The 20138-nt window shown below is 65.0% G+C and overlaps 1 protein-coding gene across 1 annotated transcript in view; it reads right to left on the bottom strand.

Annotated features, from left to right (window-relative positions):
- Nucleotides 1–20091, bottom strand: part of CACNA1F (calcium voltage-gated channel subunit alpha1 F) — a gene marked incomplete at its 3' end in the record, with an annotated part of 27887 nt that extends 7796 nt beyond the window's left edge. Inside the window, exons 1-23 of the mRNA XM_074941617.1 lie at nt 20064–20091; nt 19487–19700; nt 19211–19316; nt 18219–18358; nt 17735–17877; nt 15200–15352; nt 14933–15129; nt 13991–14094; nt 12509–12675; nt 10853–10936; nt 8813–8900; nt 8666–8692; nt 7835–7995; nt 5938–6163; nt 5139–5346; nt 3738–3858; nt 3363–3450; nt 2977–3031; nt 2240–2303; nt 1639–1771; nt 655–784; nt 242–301; nt 16–122 (exon numbers count right to left, since the gene is read on the bottom strand). Coding sequence (XP_074797718.1) covers nt 16–122; nt 242–301; nt 655–784; nt 1639–1771; nt 2240–2303; nt 2977–3031; nt 3363–3450; nt 3738–3858; nt 5139–5346; nt 5938–6163; nt 7835–7995; nt 8666–8692; nt 8813–8900; nt 10853–10936; nt 12509–12675; nt 13991–14094; nt 14933–15129; nt 15200–15352; nt 17735–17877; nt 18219–18358; nt 19211–19316; nt 19487–19700; nt 20064–20091 — 2804 coding nt within the window. The remainder of the gene's footprint in view (nt 1–15; nt 123–241; nt 302–654; nt 785–1638; nt 1772–2239; nt 2304–2976; nt 3032–3362; nt 3451–3737; nt 3859–5138; nt 5347–5937; nt 6164–7834; nt 7996–8665; nt 8693–8812; nt 8901–10852; nt 10937–12508; nt 12676–13990; nt 14095–14932; nt 15130–15199; nt 15353–17734; nt 17878–18218; nt 18359–19210; nt 19317–19486; nt 19701–20063) is intronic.
- Nucleotides 20092–20138: the final 47 nt, after the last annotated feature.

Genomic DNA, 20138 nt, shown 5'->3' with positions numbered 1-20138 from the left:
CCCCGCCCCACTCACTGGATCCCGAAGGAGATGAGGGAGACGCTCACAACCAGCAGATCCAGCAGGTTGAACCAGTTCCTGCAGAAGGAGCCTTTGTGGAGGAAGGCGCCGTAGGCTGTCATCTGGGGGGACGGGGGGAAGAGGGTCAATCCGGGCCTGTGCTGACCCCTGGGCCCCGTTCCCCTCCCTGAGCCGGGAGAGAACCCAGGAGTCCTGGCACCCGGCCCCGCCCCAGCAGTACCTTGAGCAGGATCTCCACGGTGAAGATGGAGGTGAAGGCATAGTCGAAGTACCCCAGAATCTGAGCAGGGATGGGGTGGGGAGACAAGGCCATGGGGGAGAGTCAACGGCCAATGTGGGGCAGCCCTCCCTGCCCTGCCTCAATGGCCCCTCCTGCCCCCCTGCCCTGTCCTGCCCGTCTGCCCCACCCCAGCGCCCTCCCCACCTCCCCTGGGCCCCTCCTCGTCCACCCTGGCCAGGCCCCTGCCCCATCCAGCCCCCTTCCTCACCCCCCCATGCTTCCCTCCCATCCCTCTCCACCCAGACCCTTCCCCCCTCCTGTGCCCCTCCCCCATCCAGCCCCCATGTCCCCACTCCTCCTCCTCCTCCCTCCCCCATTACCCTCCCCCCCGGACGGGCGGGCAGGGGTCTCACGATGTTGCGGAAGGAGTGGGCCCGGATAGGGTCCTCGGCGGCCAGCGAGATGCTGCTGAGGATGATGAAAACGAGGATGAGGTTGGTGAAGATGTGGTGATGGATCACGGCGTGACACCCCACCCGGAGCCTGGGGCAGGGGAGAGATCGGGTCAGAGCCAGACCCACCCGAGATGTTCTCTCTGAATACTGTGTGGGTGCCTCAGTTTCCCCTAGGCATTTCATAAGGCTCTAGGGGGTGGGATAAGGCAGGGGGTGTAATTGTTGCAGAGCAAAGGGCCAGGGTCCATAAATGGAGACACTCTGTCTCCTGGCCACTGATGGCCTGGCCCTTCCCCCTGCCAGGTGAGAGCTAAAGGGTTGGAGAACAAAGGGATCCGGTGCCCTCCTGGCCCGGGAAAGGAACAAAGCCCAGGGGAGGGGGGGCTGGAGAGAGTTTCAGTTTGGGGCTGGCTGGGACATGGAGTGAAGTGCAGAGGTGGTTGTCTGGCTCCCTGCCCCCCAAAATTGACCCTGCTGAGGGGTCCTGTTCTCTGCACCTACAAGCTCTGTGTTAGACCCTGTTCCTGTCGTCTAATAAACCTTCTGTTTCCCCGGCGGGCTGAGAGTCCCGTCTGGCTGCGGAGTTGGGGGGCAGGACCCTCTGGCCCCCCCAGGACCCCGCCTGAGCGGACTCGTTGTGGGAAGCACAGGGAGGGGCAGAGGAGGCTGAAGGCTCCGGGGTCAGAGCCAGGAAGGGGGAAGCCGGGGGAGCTGTGTGTCCTGCAGACAGGCTGCTCCCCGAGAGGAGACTCCCCCAGAGTCCTGCCCGGCTTCGTGGGGAGCAGGTCAGAGCATCACCCGGGGACCCTGTGACACCCACCCCCCTGCCAGCCAGCCCCTGCCCTGGGGCTGGGTGGGAGCCGGCGCCCCCCCGAGGGGACAGGCCCCTGCCCCAGGCCCCGCCCCCTGGAGGAACCAGGCCCCGCCCCTCGCGGCGCTCACGGGTTGGTGCTGCTGAGGATGAAGAAGGCGCTGCCGGCCGGGATGGGCAGGACTTTCTCCGTCGGCGCCTCCTCCAGCTTGTCCAGGTGGGACTCGGCCAAGCTCTCCTGGTCGCCCTCCTCGGCCTCCTCCCCTGCGGGGCAGACGGACGGTGGGGGGATGACAGCGACAGGGCCCCGCCGGGCTCAGCCAGCCCCTCCCCGAGCAGAGAACCCAGGCGTCCTGGCTCCCGGCCCCCGCCCCTGCTGTAACCCACCAGACCCCACTCCCCTCCCAGAGCCAGGCAGAGAACCCAGGAGTCCTGGCGACCAGCACCCCCCATGCTCTAACCACTAGACCCTGCTCCCCGCCCAGAGCCGGGGAGAGAACCCAGGAGTCCGGGTTCCTATTCATCATGATAGGATTAAAAAATACAGTAGGGTCACATCTGGCAGCCACAGATCTCCAAGGTGCCAGTGCCCGAGAGGAGAGCGCTCCCTGCCCAGCCCCCCGCCTGCCCCACGGCGCCCCCCACTACCCAGCCCTGACTGCCAGGGGAGAGCACTGCCTGCCCAGCCCCCTGCCCCCCCCAGCACCCCCCAGCTGGGAGAGTCAGACCCACCCTTCCTACCTCCTTCTTCGCTCCCTTCTTCATCCTCCTCCTTCTCTTCCTCCATGCACGGCACCTGGGGACAGAGCAGCAGGAGCCCAGGTCTGTGTGTGTCCCTGCACCCCCTGCTGGAGGGGCTGAGTCCTGTGCTGGGGGGTAGCCAGACCCCCACCAGGGGATTTCAGCTCCCCTGCCCCTGGCGTGAACCCCGGCATCTAGGCCAAATCCCATTGAGACCAAGAGAGAATTATTCATAAAGTTTTGGAGGAGTATTGTGCGTGCCTCAGTTTCCCCGGTGCGCTGCCTGGTTAACCAGCGGTGGGGGGGAGGGTGTTTGCTCTTTGCAGAGACCCAAGCATGACCCACCCCCAGCTGTCTGGGGCCCAGCCCCCCATGCCACGGAGGAGCCCAGCCGACAACGGCTGTTTGCCACCTTGCACCGAACGACCCCGGGGGCCGACCATCTGCAGGAAGCCAGCTGGGGGCGGGACCAAGTGGCGGGTTTTCTGAACACGCTGCGCCGGGCATGCCTCAGTTTCCCCCGCATGCTGTGCGCTTAACGAGGCCGTGGGGGAGAGGGGTTGTTGTTATTGAGGGACAGGGTGTGACCCCGCCGGGACCCCAGACTATGGTCAGTGGGGGGACAGGGGGTGGAAGAGAGGGGGCCCCGAGTAAGGACAGAGAAGGGGCTGTGAGGAGGGGATATGGGGGGGACTGGGCTGCCCCACGCTGAGGGGGGCACTTCTTACCTTCACGCTGCCATCCTGGCTGCCGCTGCCCGGGGCTTCATCCGCCAGCTTCCCCCTGCGGGGAACAGGGGGGCTCAGAGCAGAGATAGGGAGAGAACCCAGGCATCCGGGCAGCCCCGTCCCCGCTCTAACCCACCAGATCCCCTCCCCTCCCAGAGAGAACCCAGGCATCCGGGCTGGCCCGTCCCCGCTCTAACCCACCAGATCCCCTCCCCTCCCAGAGAGAACCCAGGCATCCGGGCTGGCCCGTCCCCGCTCTAACCCACCAGATCCCCTCCCCTCCCAGAGAGAACCCAGGCATCCGGGCTGGCTGTCCCCGCTCTAACCCACCAGATCCCCTCCCCTCCCAGAGCCGGGGAGAGAACCCAGGCATCCGGGTGCCTCACTTTTTGCTCTCCTCCGTGGACGAGTTGATGTTGTCCCCATCGGCCAAATTGTCCACAGCAATGGCCAGGAAGACGTTCAGCAGGATATCTGGGGGGGCTCAGGAAAATGGGGGTGCAGGGGAACCCCTGTCTCAGCCCCACCCCAAATCCACTCACCCCCCCATGTCAGCCACCCCCCCCCCACGCCACTGCCTGGCTCCAGGGCCCCCCACCCTCCTGCCACCAGCTTCTGATCCACCCCTGCTGCCCCCCTACTCCACGCCCCTGCTCGAGATCTGCCCCACGACTCCCCAGCTGCCTGTCAACTCTCCCCTCCCCCCCACAGCCATTGCCCCAGCCCCCTGTAGCCCCCCGGCCCCCCGGCCAAGCGGGTACAGTTGCCGCAAATGAAGAGGATGATGAAGTAGACACAGACCAGCATGCCGGGGAAGTAGGGACCCCCGTAGGCCATGATCCCATCGTACATCACCGCGTTCCAGTCCTCGCCCGTCAGGATCTGGGGGGCCGGGCAGCGGTCAGTGGGGGGCAGGGGGCTGGCGCGTGCCCCTGGCGGGGAGCGGGGGATCCCAGGGGTTTCTGGGGGATGGGGGGGGACCTGGAAGTCAGTGAGCAGGGTTTGGGGGAAGGTGTCTAAAGTGGGGGTCCCAGGGCAGCTGGGGGGGTCCCGGGGGGTACCTGGAACACGGTGAGCAGGGCCTGGGGGAAGGTGTCAAACATGGGGGATGTGACGAAGTGGGACAGTTCTTAATGTTTCCTCTAAATAGTGTGGGGGTGCCTCAGTTTCCCCTAGGCAGTTCTTAAGTCTCTAGGGGGTGGGATGGGGGGGTGTGGTCATTGCAGAGCCCTAGAGGGCAGGTACGTGCAGGGGTCTGGACACAGAGAATGGCCGACACCCTGTTTCCTGGCCACTGATGGCCTGGCCCTTCCCCCCTGCAAGGTGAGAGCTAAAGGGTTGGAGAACAAAGGGATCCGGTGACCTCCTGGCCCGGGAAAGGAACAAAGCCCAGGGGAGGGGGGGGCTGGAGAGAGTTTCAGTTTGGGGCTGGCTGGGGACATGGAGTGAAGGGCAGACGTGGTGTCTGGCTCACTGCCCCCCAAAATGGACCTGGCTGAGGGGTCCTGTTCTCGGCACCTACAAGCTCTGTGTTAGACCCTGCTCCTGTCGTCTAATAAACCTTCTGTTTTACTGGCTGGCTGAGAGTCCCGTCTGACTGCGGAGTTGGGGGGCAGGACCCTCTGGGGGCAGAGGAGGCTGGAGGCTCCGGGGTCAGACCCAGGAAGGGGGAAGCCGGGGGAGCTGTGTGTCCTGCAGACAGGCTGCTCCCCGAGAGGAGACTTCCCCAGAGTCCGGCCCGGCTTCGTGGGGAGCAGGTCAGAGCATCGCCCGGGGACCCCGGGACAGGGGGTCCCGGGGGGGGGTACCTGGAAGATGGTGAGCAGGGCCTGGGGGAAGGTGTCGAACGTGGGGGGCCCCGGGGGGCCTGGGGGGTACCTGGTACACGGTGAGCAGGGCCTGGGGGAAGGTGTCGAACTTGGGGGGCTCCGGGGGGACCCGGGGGGTACCTGGAAGACGGTGAGCAGGGCCTGGGGGAAGGTGTCGAACGTGGAGGGCTCCGGGGGGACCCGGGGGGTACCTGGAAGATGGTGAGCAGGGCCTGGGGGAAGGTGTCGAATGTGGGGGGCCCTGGGGGGGCCCGGGGGGTACCTGGAGGACGGTGAGCAGGGCCTGGGGGAAGGTGTCGAACGTGGGGGGCCCCAGGGGGGCCCGGGGGGTACCTGGAAGACGGTGAGCAGGGCCTGGGGGAAGGTGTCGAACGTGCTGCGTTTGGTCTGGGTCTCGTCGAAGTTGAACTTGCCCCCGAAGAGCTGCATGCCCAGCAGGGCGAAGATGATGATGAAGAGGAAGAGCAGCAGCAGCAGGGACGCGATGGATTTCATGGAGTTCAGCAGCGAGGCCACCAGGTTACTCAGGGACGCCCAGTGCCTGTGGGAGGGAAGAGGGGTGAGACGGGGCGACCCAGAGCCCAAACACGGCCCCCTCCCCACGCCCGGCCCAGCCCCATGCCCAGCCCAGCCCCACGCGACGCCCCGTGCCTGTAGGGGGGGAAGCTGTGCAGATCTTCCTCCGCATTGAGGGAGGGGGCGGATTTCAGGAGCTTGCGCTGTGCAGGTCTCTCTGCGGTGTGAGATGACAGTTCTGGGTGTGCACTAGAGGGGGGGCTGGGGTCCCTGAGCTGAGTCTTCCCACCCAGAGCTGATTTTTGCAGCTGCGCGTGTCCCTGTGTGCACTGGGCCTGGCACAGCAGGGCAGGGGGAGGGAGCCCAGGCTGGGAGGCCGGGGGGGCTCAGTCGGACTGCAGGACCTCAGGTGGGGGGCCAACCTGGCACATCAACACCCGACCCAGCCCCACACCCTGCCCCCCATGCCCAATCTCTGCCCCCAGGTAACCCCCCAGCGCCTGGGGGGTGGGCGGTGAGGATCAATACCCAGTGCCCAGCCCCACGCCCGGCGCCCAACACCCAGCCCCACGCCAGGTCCCCCGGAGCCCCCCGCCCGGCCCCCCGCCCCCCGGACCTGGTGACTTTGAAGATGCGCAGCAAGCGGACGCAGCGGAGCACGGAGATGCCGAGCGGCTCCATGACCCGCAGCTCCACCAGGAGGGTCTCCAGGATGCCCCCGCACACCACGAAGCAGTCGAAGCGGTTGAAGAAGCTGGCGAAATAGGCCGGCAGGCCCAGGCTGTACAGCTTCAGCAGCATCTCCAGCGTGAAGAGCGACAGCAGCCCCTTGTTGGCGTAGGCTGGGGGAGACGGGGCGTCACCCGGGGGCAGACGTGCGGGGGCGGGAGGGGCCGGCACGGGGCAGTGACTCGACCCGGGCTTGCCGGGTTAGCAGGGTCGAGGATTAGCGCAAGCTGGGGGGGCGATTACAGGGATCCGGGCGTGTTCTCTATTCGACACGGAGCCGGGATTACCCAGGAGCGGGAGTCGGGTAATCTGGGGGGGTCACACCGGGGAGACTGGGCATGTTCTCTGGCCCAGGGGCTATTCGACACGGAGCCGGGATTACTGACGAGTGGGATTTGGGTAATCTCGGGGGCTCTCGCCGGGGACATTGGGTCTGTTCTCTAGGACAAGGGCTATTCAACATGGAGCCGGGATTACCCAGGAGCAGGATTCGGGTAATCTGGGGGGGCTCTCGCCGCGGGACATTGGGCATGTTCTCTAGGACAGGGGCTATTCAACACGGAGCCGGGATTACCCAGGAGTGGGATTCAGGTAATCTGGGGGGGTCTCGCCAGGGACATTGGGTCTGTTCTCTAGGACAGGGGCTATTCGACACGGAGCTGGGACTACCCAGAGGCGGGAGTCAGGTAATCTGCGGGGGGTCACACTGGGGAGACTGGGCATGTTCTCTGGGCCAGGGGCTATTCGACACGGAGCCGGGATTACTGACGAGCGGGATTCGGGAATCTGGGGGGACTCTCGCCAGGGGACATTGGGCATGTTCTCTAGGACAGGGGCTATTGGACACAGAGCCCGGGATTATAGAGGAGCGGGATTTGGGTAATCCCAGAGGTTCCCACAGGGAGGGATTATGATTAGGCCCGGGATTGGGAATACCTGCACTCAGGATTATACAGTAGGGGGACAAGGGCTACCTAGACAGGGGATTTGGAAGATCTCGCACAGAGATTATCTCCCGGGGGGCCCGGGACTACGTGGAAGTGGGATTCTATGGGCCAGGAGATTAGGAGGCTGCAGGGCTGGATGAATGAGGAGGGGATTAGGGTGGAGGGAGGCCAGGACGATCGAGGGCAGAGACGGTCGCATGGGAACAAAGCGTTTAGGATTTCCTGGGCCCGATGCTTGGGATTGGGAGGGATTCGGCTGGGGGGCGCAGACGCAGAGACGAATTCTCTCGGCTGACGGAGGAGGGGATCTCTCGGAGACCGGTCGGGATTAGGGTCGGCGGGCGGGGAGATGGGGGAAATGGAGGATCCCCGAGGCCTGGCGAGATACCAGACGGAGGGCTCACCACCTGGGGGTCACAGACACAGTTTAGGGGTGTCTGGCACAGATTGGGGCTGGGACCTGTCTGGGTTTGGCGTTAAGAGCGACGAGAGTTTTGTCCGGGATCCGGCCCCACTGGGACTGGGCTTTCTCGTCCTTAGGGGCAGCTCGGCTGGGTTACTGCGGACCCCAGGCAGGGGAAACTGGGTCGGGAATATCACAGATCGGGATTGGGGCTGTGGACACTGGAGGTCGGGTTAGTCTGGGACCGGGACGGGGCCTTAGGTTTGTTCGGGAAAGCGAATAGCTACGACCCGCTGCAGCTACAATAAACTCCTGCCCAGAGCCGGGAGAGAACCCAGGAGTCCTGGCTCCCAGCCCCCCGCACTCTGCCCCACCAGTGCCCAGCGCCCCGCCCCGGGCGGGGGAGGGACCCAGGCCCCCGGCCCTGGGCTCACCCTGGATCTGGGTCAGCCAGTCGGGCTGGCTGTAGTGCTCGGAGGCGATGGTCAGCGTGTTGAGGAAGACGAGGATCAGGACCGTCCAGTAGAAGGAGACGGATTTCACCGCCAGGCGGCATCTCTTCCGCAGCAGCCGGTTCGTGCGCCGGCACCGGCGGCTGGGGATCAGAGCGGGGGGCGGGTCAGTGGGGCTGAGCCCCACAGAGACCCCCCCTCCCGGGCCGGGACAGCGCCCCCTGCAGGGGCCCACAGAGACCCCCCCACGGGCCGGGACAGCGCCCCCTGCAGGGGCCCACAGAGACCCTCCCCGGGCCGGGACAGCGCCCCCTGCAGGGGCCCACAGAGACCCTCCCCGGGCCGGGACAGCGCCCCCTGCAGGGGCCCACAGACACCCCCCCCGGGCCGGGACAGCGCCCCCTGCAGGGGCCCACAGAGACACCCCCCACCAGCCAGGACAGCGCCCCCTGCAGGGGCCCACAGACACCCCCCCACCAGCCAGGACAGCGCCCCCTGCAGGGGCCCACAGAGACCCCCCCCACGGGCCAGGACAGCGCCCCCTGCAGGGGCCCACAGAGACCCCCCCCGTGAGCCAGGACAGCGCCCCCTGCAGGGGCCCACAGAGACCCCCCCCCACGGGCCAGGACAGCGCCCCCTGCAGGGGCCCACAGAGACCCCCCCCCACGGGCCAGGACAGCGCCCCCTGCAGGGGCCCATAGAGACCCCCCCCACGGGCCGGGACAGCGCCCCCTGCAGGGGATCAGTGGGGCTGGGCCCCACAGACACCCCCCACTGCGGGGCTGAGACGCCCCCTCCTTCACTCCCACTCACCAGAATTTTGTCTTTGAGATTTTGCCTCTGGAGAAAGCGAAGAGAAAAGAAACGAAAAGTCAAACGCAGCCACCTCTGGGGTGGGACCTGGGGCCAGTTTATGCCCCCCAGGCCCCCGCAGCACGGGCCCCTCCACCCAGCACTCACAGATACACGTCGCAGCAGGTGGTGTGATGCTCCTCTTCGCCCACGTTCTCGGTGTTGACGGAAGTCGTTTCACTCGCGGGGAGACTGGCTGGGGGAGAGATGGACGGGTGAGCTCCCCCCTCAGTGCCCCCTCGGCTGGCTGGGTGGCTCTGGATTGACCTGGGGGCTTGAGATCAGAATCCAGACCTGCCCCCATTACAATCAGGAGTGACTCTGGATTGACCCCATGGGACCTGAGATCAGAATCTGGCCCTGGCCCCGTTGCAATCAGGGGTGATTCTGGTTTGACCCCGGGTGTGAGGCAGCAGGGAGGGGGGAGTGTGAATGTGGCAGGGGGGTTTCAATGGGAGACCTGAGAGCTTGTCACCTGAGCCTGGAGGGGGAGGGGGAGGTGACACCTCTGCCCGGGAACTGGACACAGGCTGCAGGAGGGAGCCGGCTGGGGGGGGTTGATTTCAGTTTGGGGCTGGGTGGAGGAACACAGGGAACCCCAGGGCTGGGGTCTAAGCTCCCTGCTCCCCCAGAAGGACTCGACTGAGGGGTCCTGGTTGTACCCACAAGCTCTGTTTTGGACTGTGTCCCTGTTGTCTGATAAACCTTCTGTTTTACTGGCTGGCTGAGAGTCTCAGTGAATCCCAGGAAGAGGGGTGCAGGGCCTGGACTCCCCACGCTCTGACACCAGGGAAGCTGAGATCAGAATCCGGCCCTGGCTCCATTGCAATCAGGAGTGACTCCGGATTGACCCCGGGGGAGCTGAGATCAGAATCCGGCCCTGGCTCCATTGCAATCAGGAGTGACTCCGGATTGACCCCAGGGGAGCTGAGATCAGAATCCGGCCCTGGCTCCATTGCAATCAGGAGTGACTCTGGATTGACGCCAGGGGAGCTGAGATCAGAATCCGGCCCTGCCCCCATTGCAATCAGGAGTGATTCTGGATTGACCCTGGGGGAGCTGAGATCAGAATCTGGCCCTGGCTCCATTGCAATCAGGAGTGACTCCGGATTGACGCCGGGGGAGCTGAGATCAGAATCCGGCCCTGCCCCCATTGCAATCAGGAGTGATTCTGGATTGACCCCGGGGGAGCTGAGATCAGAATCTGGCCCTGGCTCCATTGCAATCAGGAGTGACTCCGGATTGACCCCAGGGGAGCTGAGATCAGAATCCGGCCCTGGCTCCATTGCAATCAGGAGTGGCTCCGGATTGACCCCGGGGGAGCTGAGATCAGAATCCGGCCCTGCCCCCATTGCAATCAGGAGTGACTCTGGATTGACGCCGGGGGAGCTGAGATCAGAATCCAGCCCTGCCCCCATTGCAATCAGGAGTGACTCCGGATTGACCCCGGGGGAGCTGAGATCAGAATCCGGCCCTGCCCCCATTGCAATCAGGAGTGACTTCGGACTGACCCTGGGGGAGCTGAGATCAGAATCCAGCCCTGCCCCCATTGCAATCAGGAGTGACTCCGGATTGACCCCGGGGGAGCTGAGATCAGAATCCGGCCCTGGCTCCATTGCAATCAGGAGTGACTTCGGATTGACCCTGGGGGAGCTGAGATCAGAATCCGGCCCTGCCCCCATTGCAATCAGGAGTGACTCCAGATTGACCCCGGGGGAGCTGAGATCAGAATCCGGCCCTGCCCCCATTGCAATCAGGAGTGACTCTGGATTGACCCCGGGGGAGCTGAGATCAGAATCCGGCCCTGGCTCCATTGCAATCAGGAGTGACTTCGGATTGACCCCAGGGGAGCTGAGATCAGAATCCGGCCCTGCCCCCATTGCAATCAGGAGTGACTCCGGATTGACGCCGGGGGAGCTGAGATCAGAATCCGGCCCTGCCCCCATTGCAATCAGGAGTGACTCCGGATTGACCCCGGGGGAGCTGAGATCAGAATCCGGCCCTGGCTCCACTGCAGACCCCAGGGGGGGGCTGGGAACAGGATATTAATGAGCAGCCGGGGCAGAGGGGCAGGTGGAGACGTGAAGCCCACCCCGGCGATGACACCCAGGCACAGACAGACAGACAGAGATGGAGGCACCACATTACTGTGGGTGTCGGTGGAATGGCTTGAGTGACGGAGCCACTGGAGTCGGCCTTTCTTCTTCTCCGCCAGGTCTTCCATGGTCACACCTTCCTCAGGGAGAGACAGACGGACGGAGGGATGGGGCGTGTGGGGATGGGTGGACGGACGGAGGGATGGGGCGTGTGGGGATGGGTGGACGGACGGAGGGATGGGGCGTGTGGGGATGGGTGGACGGATGGAGGGATGGGGCGTGTGGGGATGGGTGGACGGACGGAGGGATGGGGTGTGTGGGGATGGGTGGACGGATGGAGGGATGGGGCGTGTGGGGATGGGTGGATGGATGGAGGGATGGGGCGTGTGGGGATGGGTGGAGGGATGGACAGAGGGATGGAGGGATGGGGCATGTGGGGATGAACGGATGGACAGACGGATGGAGGGATGGGGTGTGTGGGGATGGGTGGACGGACGGAGGGATGGGGCGTGTGGGGAGGGATGGAGGGATGGACAGACAGATGGAGGGATGGGGTGTGTGGGGATGGGTGGACGGACGGAGGGATGGGGCGTGTGGGGATGGGTGGACGGATGGAGGGATGGGGCGTGTGGGGAGGGATGGAGGGATGGACAGACAGATGGAGGGATGGGGTGTGTGGGGATGGGTGGACGGACGGAGGGATGGGGCGTGTGGGGATGGGTGGACGGATGGAGGGATGGGGCGTGTGGGGAGGGATGGAGGGATGGACAGAGGGATGGAGGGATGGGGCGTGTGGGGATGAACGGATGGACGGATGGATGGATGGATGGGGCGTGTGGGGATGGGTGGACGGATGGAGGGATGGGGCGTGTGGGGAGGGATGGAGGGATGGACAGACAGATGGAGGGATGGGGTGTGTGGGGATGGGTGGATGGACAGGAGGACGTGTGGGGGTGGGGAACGAGAGACAAGACACACAGACGTGAGTGTTGTGACAAAGAAGGGATGTGACCCCCCCCCCCGGCGTCATGGGCTGTGGCAGGACCCAGGGACTGATCCACCCAACCCCCCGATACAGCTCCCCACGCTGTGCAAGAGGGACCCCAGCAGTTAGGGCTGGGAACCAGGACACCTGGGTTCTCTCCCCGGCTCTGGGAGGGGGGGTGTCTAATTGACCCCAGCGTCCCTGACTAACGAGGCCCCAGCGAGCAATTAACTCAGCGCAGCCGGGGCGGGGGAGCTCTGCTGGAGCCAGGGACTCGCCCCGGCTGCCCCGTGGGAAGGGCACCTGGTGCCACACAGCTGCTAATTGCCCTCCCGGGGCACTGCTGGGGGGAAGATTACAACTCTGCAATGTCCCCAGCCCCCGCCCTGCTCTGCTGAGAGAAACCAGACTCTGCTCCTACCCCCTCCCCGATCTCTTCCCCGCCGGCCCCCCCCACTGCCAGGATCCTCCCGACCCCCTCCCCAGCTGGTAATTTACTCAGGTGCCCACTAATCTCCCGGCCGGGAAACCTCATTTCTCTGCCTGCTAATCCCGGCCCGCAGCTGCCCCCGACACAGCTGGCGGTAACTTGCCCCCCCGGCCGGGGTGCAGAATCTGCTGCCCCAGACACCCAGGCCTGGGCTAGCGGGTCGGAGGGGCACTGGCTGCCCTGTGGGGGGCGGCAGGTCGGGAGTGAGGGGCGCCGTAGGGCAGGGGTCTCACGGGAGTGCTTGTCCTCCGGGTCCCCCTCCTCGTCGTCGGGGTCGATGTCCTCGGCCTGTGTAATCCAGTCCAGGTAGCCCCTGAGATCCTCCTCCATCTGCTGCTTCTCCCGCAGCTTCTGGAAGTCGCCCCGCGCTTTGGCCTTCTCCCGCTCCTTGGAGAACTCCCTGCAGGCAGCGAGGGGTTAACCCCCCGGCACACGCAGCAACACGCTAAGCACACGCCGGGCGCGCACGGGAAGCACATGCGGGATCCAGCTGCCCCTGCTTTGAGCTGCGCCTCGCCGGTGTGATCCACCCACACGCCTCAACATGCCAGTGACACACAGCGCCTGGCGGCACGGCCTGCCGCACGTCTATGATCCGCCCATGCAACTGACATGCCAAAGGCACACACAATCCAGCCACACACACCCCAACGCACGGAGAACACGCTCCCTCCCCACACGCCTGACATGCTTAGAACACGCTTCCCCGCTGCACATGCCCCAACATGCTGATGTGACGAAGTGGGGCTGTTCTTAATGGTTCCTCTGAATAGTGTGGGGGTGCCTCAGTTTCCCCTAGGCAGTTCTTAAGTCTCTAGGTGGTGGGGTAAGGGGGTATGATCGTTGCAGAGCCCTAGAGGGCAGGTACGTGCAGGGGTCTGGACACAGAGAATGGCCGACACCCTGTTTCCGGGCAACTGATGGCCTGGGCCCTTCTCCCCTGCGAGGTGAGAGCTAAAGGGTTGGAGAACAAAGGGATCCGGTGACCTCCTGGCCGGGGACAGGGACAAAGCCCAGAGCAGGGGGGGCTGGAGGGAGTTTCAGTTTGGGGCTGGCTGGGACATGGAGTGAAGGGCAGACGGGGTTGTCTGGCTCACTGCCCCCCAAAATGGACCCAGCTGAGGGGTCCTGTTCTCTGCACCTACAAGCTCTGTGTTAGACCATGTTCCTGTCGTCTAATAAACCTTCTGTTTCCCCGGCGGGCTGAGAGTCCCGTCTGACTGCGGAGTTGGGGGGCAGGACCCTCTGGCCCCCCCAGGACCCCGCCTGGGCGGACTCGCTGTGGGAAGCGCCCGGAGGGGCAGAGGAGGCTGGAGGCTCCAGGGTCAGACCCAGGAAGGGGGAAGCCGGGTGAGCTGTGTGTCCTGCAGACAGGCTGCTCCCTGAGAGGAGACTCCCCCAGAGTCCTGCCCGGCTTCGTGGGGAGCAGGTCAGAGCATCACCCGGGGACCCCGTGACAGCTTATAACACACTTTCCCTCTGCACATGCCCTGACACGCTTAGAACATGCCTCCCCCTCTGCACGTGCCCCCAGAGCCTCTCCAAGCCACCTCCCACACAAGGGCCCCATGTACTCCCTGAGCTCCTCCCCATAGCTGGGCACATCCCCTTACGCGGCCTGCCCCACTCTTACCCAGCTAGGCCCCTCCTTACCTGGCCAGGTCCCCCCTTACCCAGCCAGGTCCCCCCCTTACTGGGCCAGGCCCCGGCCTTACCCACTCAGCACCCCCAGCACGAGGTTGAGGACGAAGAAGGAGCCAAAGATGACCAGGCTGACAAAGTAAACCCAGGGCAGCTCGTGCCCCATAGCGTCCTGCATCTGTTGGGGGGACAGGGGCCAGAGGGGGTGTGGTGTCAGGGGATGTGATGAAGTGGGAATGTTCTTTGTTTTCTCTGAATACTGCAGGGGTGCCTCAGTTTCCAATAAGCATTTCGTAAGTCTCTAGGGGGTGGGATAAGGCAGGGGGTGTAATTGTTGCAGAGCAAAGGGCCAGGGTCCATAAATGGCGACACTCTGTCTCCTGGCCACTGATGGCCTGGGCCCTTCCCCCTGCCAGGTGAGAGCTAAAGGGTTGGAGAAGAAAGGGATCCGGTGACCTCCTGGCCCAGGAAAGGGACAAAGCTCAGAGGAGGAGGAGCTGGAGGGGGAGTCAGTTTGGGCTGGCTGGGGACATGGAGTGAAGGGTAGACGGGGTTGTCTGGCTCACTGCCCCCCAGAATGGACCTGGCTGAGGGGTCCTGTTCTCTGCACCTACAAGCTCTGTGTCAGACCATGTTCCTGTCATCTAATAAACCTTCTGTTTTACTGGCTGGCTGAGAGTCAAGTCTGACTGCGGAGTTGGGGGCAGGACCCTCTGGCCCCCCTAGGACCCCGCCTCGGGGGACGCGCTGCGGGAAGCGCACAGTGGGGCAGGGGAGGCTGGAGGCTCCGGGGTCAGAGCCAGGAAGGTGGAGCCGGGTGAGCTGTGTGTCCTGCAGACAGGCTGCTCCCCGAGAGGAGACTCCCCCAGAGTCTGGCCTGGCTTCGTAGGGAGCAGGTCAGAGCATCGCCCGGGGACCCCGGGACAGGGGGATCCCCAGGGGTTTGAGGAGCGGGGGTGGTTGGGGTGCAGGGGGATCCCTGTGGGTTTGGAGGGTCCCCCAGGGTGGGGGCTCACCCAGTAGAGCACGTCGGTCCAGCCCTCCATGGTGATGCACTGGAAGACGGTGAGCATGGCGAAGAAGAAGTTGTCGAAGTTGGTGATCCCGCCGTTGGGCCCCTCCCAGCGGCCCCGGCACTCGGTGTTGTTGAGGGGACACTCCCGGCCGTGCCCCGAAAAGGCGCAGGGCGAGGGGTCCTCCTCGGCCTCCAGGTCTGGGGGAGGGACGGAGGGGTCAGGCGGGGCCCCGGGCAGGCGGGAGGGGGCTGCGGGCGGGGCGGGTACCTGAGCCGACGATGAAGCAGGTCTTGTGCATGCGGCCGATGAAGAGCTCCAGGCCGATGATGGCGTAGATGATGATGACGAAGAGGACGAGCAGCGCGATGTGGAGCAGCGGCACCATGGCCTTCATGATGGAGTTGAGCACAATGTGCAGACCTGCGGGGGAGGGGTCAGGCCGGGGGGGGGGTCAGGCCGGGGGGCGGCTCATGCAGTGCGCCGCAGAGGCGTGCAATGTGACAGCATGCAGTGCGACGTGCCACGGTGCAGTGTGACCTCACAGCGCATGCAGTGCGACGCGCCACGGTGCAGTGTGACCTCGCAGCGCACGCAGTGCGACGTGCCATGGTGCAGCGTGACCTCAAAGTGCATGCAGTGTGACGCGCCACGGTGCAGTGTGACCTCACAGCACATGCAGTATGACGCGCCACGGTGCAGTGTGACCTCACAGCACATGCAGTGTGATGCGCCACGGTGCAGTGTGACCTCACAGCGCATGCAGGGCGACGCGCCATGGTGCAGTGTGACCTCACAGCGCATGCAGGGCGACGCGCCGTGGTGCAGTGTGACCTCACAGTGCATGCAGGGCGACGCGCCATGGTGCAGTGTGACCTCGCAGCGCATGCAGTGCCACGTGCCACGGTGCAGTGTGACCTCACAGCGCATGCAGTGTGACGCGCCGTGGTGCAGTGTGACCTCACAGCGCATGCAGTGTGACGCGCCGTGGTGCAGTGTGACCTCACAGCGCATGCAGGGCGACGCGCCGTGGTGCAGTGTGACCTCACAGCGCATGCAGGGCGACGCGCCGTGGTGCAGTGTGACCTCACAGTGCATGCAGTGTGACGCGCCGTGGTGCAGTGTGACCTCACAGCGCATGCAGTGTGACGCGCCGTGGTGCAGTGTGACCTCACAGCGCATGCAGTGTGATGCGCCACAGTGCAGTGTGACCTCACAGCACATGCAGTGTGACGCGCCGTGGTGCAGTGTGACCTCACAGCGCATGCAGTGTGATGCGCCACGGTGCAGTGTGACCTCACAGCGCATGCAGTGTGATGCGCCACGGTGCAGTGTGACCTCACAGCGCATGCAGGGCGACGCGCCATGGTGCAGTGTGACCTCACAGCGCATGCAGGGCGACGCGCCGTGGTGCAGTGTGACCTCACAGCGCATGCAGGGCGACGCGCCGTGGTGCAGTGTGACCTCACAGTGCATGCAGTGCCACGGGCCACGGCACAGTGTGACCTCACAGCGCATGCAGTGTGACGCGCCACGGTGCAGTGTGACCTCACGGTGCATGCAGTGCGATGTGCCACGGCGCAGTGTGACCTCGCAGAGCATGCAGTGTGATGCGCCACGGTGCAGTGTGATTGCGCAGCGCACGCAGTGCGACGTGCCATGGTGCAGCGTGACCTCAAAGTGCACGCAGTGTGACACGCCATGGTGCAGTGTGACCTCACAGCGCATGCAGTGTGATGCGCCACGGCACAGTGTGACCTCACAGTGCATGCAGCGTGATGCACCATGGTACAGTGTGACCTCACAGTGCATGCTGTGCGACGCGCCATGGCGCAGTGTGACCGCGCAGCGCATGCAGTGTGATGTGCCAAGGTGCAGTGTGACCTCACAGTGCATGCAGTGTGATATGCCACAGTGCAGTGTGGCAGCATGCAGTATGGTGCGCTATGGTGCAGTGTGACCTCACAGCGCATGCAGTGTAATGCGCCAAGGCACAGTGTGATGTGGCAGCATGCAGTGTGATGTGCCATCATGCAGTGTGATCTCACAGCGCATGCAGTGTAATGCGCCAAGGCACAGTGTGGCAGCATGCAGTGTGATGTGCCAACATGCAGTGTGATCTCACAGCACATGTAGTGCGATGCGCCACGGTGCAGTGTGGCAGCATGCAGTGTGGTGCGCTATGGTGCAGTGTGACCTCACAGCACATGCAGTGTGATGCGCCAAGGCGCAGTGTGGCAGCATGCAGTGTGATGTGCCAACATGCAGTGTGATCTCACAGCACATGCAGTGTGATGCGCCAAGGCGCAGTGTGACCTCATAAGAATACAGTGAAATGCAACACTGCAGCAAAATGGGTTGCAGTGCAATAGAGCAGGGTGCAAAGAAATGGCTTGCAGTGCAATGCGCCCTGGGGCAGTGTGACCTCATACAGCATGCAGGGCAACGAATCACTACACAATGACACTACACTCAGTGAAATACACCGTTGTGCAGTGTCATACCATGCAAGATTCAGTGCACTGCACCACTGCGCAGTGAGACAACACGCACTGCGACTCGCCGATGTGCAGGGTCACACCCTGCAGCGTGGAGTGCATTGCATTACCATCCAATGAGAGTACACAATGTATAACTGTGCAGTGTAACATCATATTGTGCACAGGGCAATGCACCACTGTGCAGTGAGGCAGTGTGCTGGGACGTCATAGAACTCAACACAACTCCCGCAATGCAGCACACAGCAACCCCCCCCAGTGCCTGGCCCCCAGGGCTGGCGTGTGCCGGCGGGCCCTTGGTCCTTACTGGGGACGCCGGAGACGAGGCGCAGGGGGCGGAGCACGCGGAAGGCCCTCAGGGCTTTGACGTCGAAGCCCCCCGGTTTGCCGCTCATGTGGTGGGCGTCCCCAGGCTTGTGGGACGCTTGCTCCAAGATCACGCTGAACAACCTGCGGGAGAGCGGGCAGGTGAGGGGGGCACCCGGGGGGATGGAGCCTTTTCCCTCTAGGGGGCACCAGCCCTCACCCAGCCCTGTCCCTGTGGGGAGGGGGAGCCCAGTAGGGTGGCGGGGGCCCAGCAGGGTGGCGGGGGGCCTGGTGGGGTCCTGGCGGGGCATTGGAGAGCCCGGTGGGGCGGTGGTGACATAGCAGGGCAGGGGGCGGAGGTGGGGGTCCCAGCCAGGGCCCAGCAGGGTGGTGGTGGGCCCGGCGGGGTGTTGGGGGCTTTTGGGGGAGCCCAGTGGGGGGCGGCAGTGACCCAGCAGGGTGCGGGGGGGCGGCGGGGGACGCACCCCACCACCACGATGACGAAGTCCAGCAGGTTCCAGCCGTTGCGGATATAGGCACTGGGGTGCAGAACCAGCCCGTATGCAATGATCTTCAGGAACGTCTCCACCGTGAAGATGATGAGGAAGACGTACTCCACCTGCTCCTGTCGGGGGGAGGAGACGGGAATTGAACCCAGGTGTCCGGGCACCACCAACCCCCACCCCCGTGAGCCACAGACACCCGAATGGCCCCCTGCATCCTAGAGAATGAACCGAAGTGTCCCGGGGGCCCTTCCTGCTGGGAAACAGACCCAGGTGTCCGGGAGCGGGGGCGGGGGGTCATCCCTGGAAGAAAGGAACCCTGGCGTCCGGGCAGGCCCCAAGCAGCGGGGGGAGCGGGTGGACAATCCCATGCGGAAGAGCGAACGTGCAAGATAGTCCCGGCTTAGCGCCGACAGCTCCCCCCGGCCCCCCCGCCGGGTAAGCGGCTTAGAGCTCATGGCCCGGGGCACAGAGAGACAGAGAACCCAGGCGTCCTGGCTCCCAGCCCCCCCCCAACCACCAGACCCCACTCCCCTGCCAGGGCTGGTGAGAGAACCCAGGAGTGTCGCCCCCCCCCCCCCGCAGCTAATTCCTTCCCACTCCTCCATGACTTCTGCCCGGGGACCCAGCAGCTCGTTAAGGACAGTCATTAGCTCCGAGTTCTTAATGAGGCTAAACCCAGGGTCTGGGTGACGGGCCAGGGGAGCCAGCCCAAGAGGCTCACAGGGTCTGCCATGGGGCTGGGAGCCCGGACGCCTGGGTTCTCTCCCAGCTCTGGGAGGAGTGGGGTTGCTGGGCCAGATGCCAGGGTTCGCTCCTGGCTCTGGGGGGGAGCGGGGTTGCTGGGTCGGACGCCGGGGTTCTCTCCCAGCTCTGGGAGGAGCGGGGTTGCTGGGCCGGACGCCGGGGTTCGCTCCCGGCTCTGCGGGGGAGTGGGGTTGCTGGGCCGGACGCCGGGGTTCGCGGGGGCTCACCAAGTCGTGGTTGGCGGTGTTGGAGTCGTCCTCGGGGAAGGGGATGTAGACCCCCAGGGCCACGCAGTTGGCGAAGATGGTCATAAGGATGAGGATGTCGAAGGGCCTGGGGTGGGGGGCGGGTTAAGGAGCTGAACGGGGGTGCCCCTGCCCCTTCCCCCAGTGCCCCCCCACATACCCCCCTTTCTTCCCTGGCCCCCCTTTAGCACAGTCCCTTCCCCCCACCCCCCTCTGCCCCCCTCCCCTGCCCCCCAGCCCCCCTGGCAGGGCAGATGCTTCCACTCGACGATGCTGATGGCGGCCCGGCGCAGGGGGTGGTTGAGCCGGAGGCAGAAGAGGGCCCGGGGGGAGCGCGGCACCGTGGGGCTGCCCTGAGTCTTGTGCTTGGTGGGGGGCAAGCGCCGGCGGGGGGTGGGTGGGGGGCTGCCAGCCTCAGTCCCCAGTCCCCCGGCCTCCACCCCCCACCCCGGGCTGTCGGGGGGGACGACCGCTGCGGGGGAGAGAGGAGAGGGGTCAGGGTGCGCCCCCCACTGAGCCCCCCTCCCTCTGTGGTGACCCCAGAGACCCTGGCCCCCCCCCGCTGAGCCCCCTCCCCCCACAGAGACCCCTACCCCCTCCCGCCCCCGTGGAGATCCCAGTCCCTTCCCAGGGCCCCATGCCCTGCCCCATGAGGCCCCCCTGCCTCCTCCATGCCACCCTGCCCTTCCACTCCCCCATGCCCCACAGCTCCCCAACCCCTCCATCAACCCCCCCCTAGTTCTGGGCACTGGGGGGGGTCAGTGCATGTGCCCCCCATGGAGCCCCCCCAGCCCCCTGCCTCCTCCTCCGGTCTCCCCCCATCAGGGTCACTTACCCCTCCCGTTCTCCTCCAACTCCAACATCCTGGGTTGGGGGGGGGCACGAAGCAGGGTGGGGGGTTAACCTCTTC

This window comes from Natator depressus, unplaced genomic scaffold (assembly GCF_965152275.1).
Source record: "Natator depressus isolate rNatDep1 unplaced genomic scaffold, rNatDep2.hap1 scaffold_103, whole genome shotgun sequence".
Classification (NCBI taxonomy): Eukaryota; Metazoa; Chordata; order Testudines; family Cheloniidae; genus Natator; species Natator depressus.
Note: the sequence above shows the minus strand (reverse complement) of the source record. Positions and strands in the feature narration are given on the sequence as shown.